The sequence below is a fragment of the Sphaeroforma arctica genome (genome assembly GCF_001186125.1).
Source record: "Sphaeroforma arctica JP610 unplaced genomic scaffold supercont1.728, whole genome shotgun sequence".
NCBI classification, from domain to species: Eukaryota; class Ichthyosporea; order Ichthyophonida; genus Sphaeroforma; species Sphaeroforma arctica.
The window spans coordinates 46,099-47,023 of record NW_014039830.1 but is presented as its reverse complement, the minus strand read 5'-3'; the positions used below and the strand labels follow the sequence as shown (position 1 = coordinate 47,023).

Below are 925 nucleotides of genomic sequence, written 5' to 3'. Positions count from 1 at the left end.
AGTCAAGAGGACTACGACAACTACTCCGAGGGTCTAGAAATCAATGCCAATGCCAATATCCTCGTTATTTTCGTTATTTTCATGCAGATTGTCATTGCTGGAGGACTCTCGATGCTAATGAACAGAGGAATCCTGGTGAAGACAAGATTTGTCTGGCCAGCTTTGCTTGTGATTGGTTGTTTACTCATGATCGGCTTCACTTTCATTACCGGTTCCGCGTATGCGTACGTGATTGGTGTTGGAATGGCCATTCCCATCTCAGGTATCAATGCCTCCCCCCTCGCTATCGTTGGGAAGTATATCCAGGAAGATGATAAGGAGTCTGGCGACGAGGCTAAGGTTGGGCCCCAATTCGGTCTGCTCAATCTTTTCATCGTGGTACCCCAGATCATTGTCACCCTAGTTGCGGCCGAAATGAGAGTCTCGAATGGTCTTGAGGCTGTTATGGTAGTGAACGGTGTCGCATTCGGAATTGCAGCCATTGTCGCATCTTTATCCGCGAGAACTCAAATTACAAATGAACAGTACGTACATCTATAAACATATTCATTAAGACCATGAAAGAAAGGATTGTAAGGATTGTAAATCAAACAAAGGTCACGGCGCCGCAATTTGACAGCTACAGTGTTTTTTCAACAGTCAGTGACCGTCTACAACGACTTGATGAGACTGAATTGTACTTCCGATCAGCTGCACCATATTGCTCAAATCTCTTGTGATAGGCAGCGGAGAGTTACTTGCATACTGGCAATCTAACTGCAAAAATGAGAGACTCAATTGGTCTGGAAGCTTTTATTGTGGTGATGAACGGTGTCGCATTTCGATTCGTAGCCATTGTTGGCGTCCTTCACCGCGAAATCTCTGACTATACATTTATAAAAAATGCATAATCAGCAAGATATTTCCAACTTGAAAGTTTGCTTCC

At 44.1% G+C, this 925-nt stretch overlaps 1 protein-coding gene across 1 annotated transcript; it reads left to right on the top strand.

Moving 5' to 3' along the window:
• Positions 1-85: 85 nt before the first annotated feature.
• Positions 86-606, top strand: SARC_08280 (hypothetical protein; the record flags this gene model as incomplete). Its single annotated transcript, XM_014297758.1, has 1 exon — positions 86-606. A coding segment is annotated over one exon (455 nt), but the record flags the coding sequence as incomplete, so codon positions are not given.
• Positions 607-925: the final 319 nt, after the last annotated feature.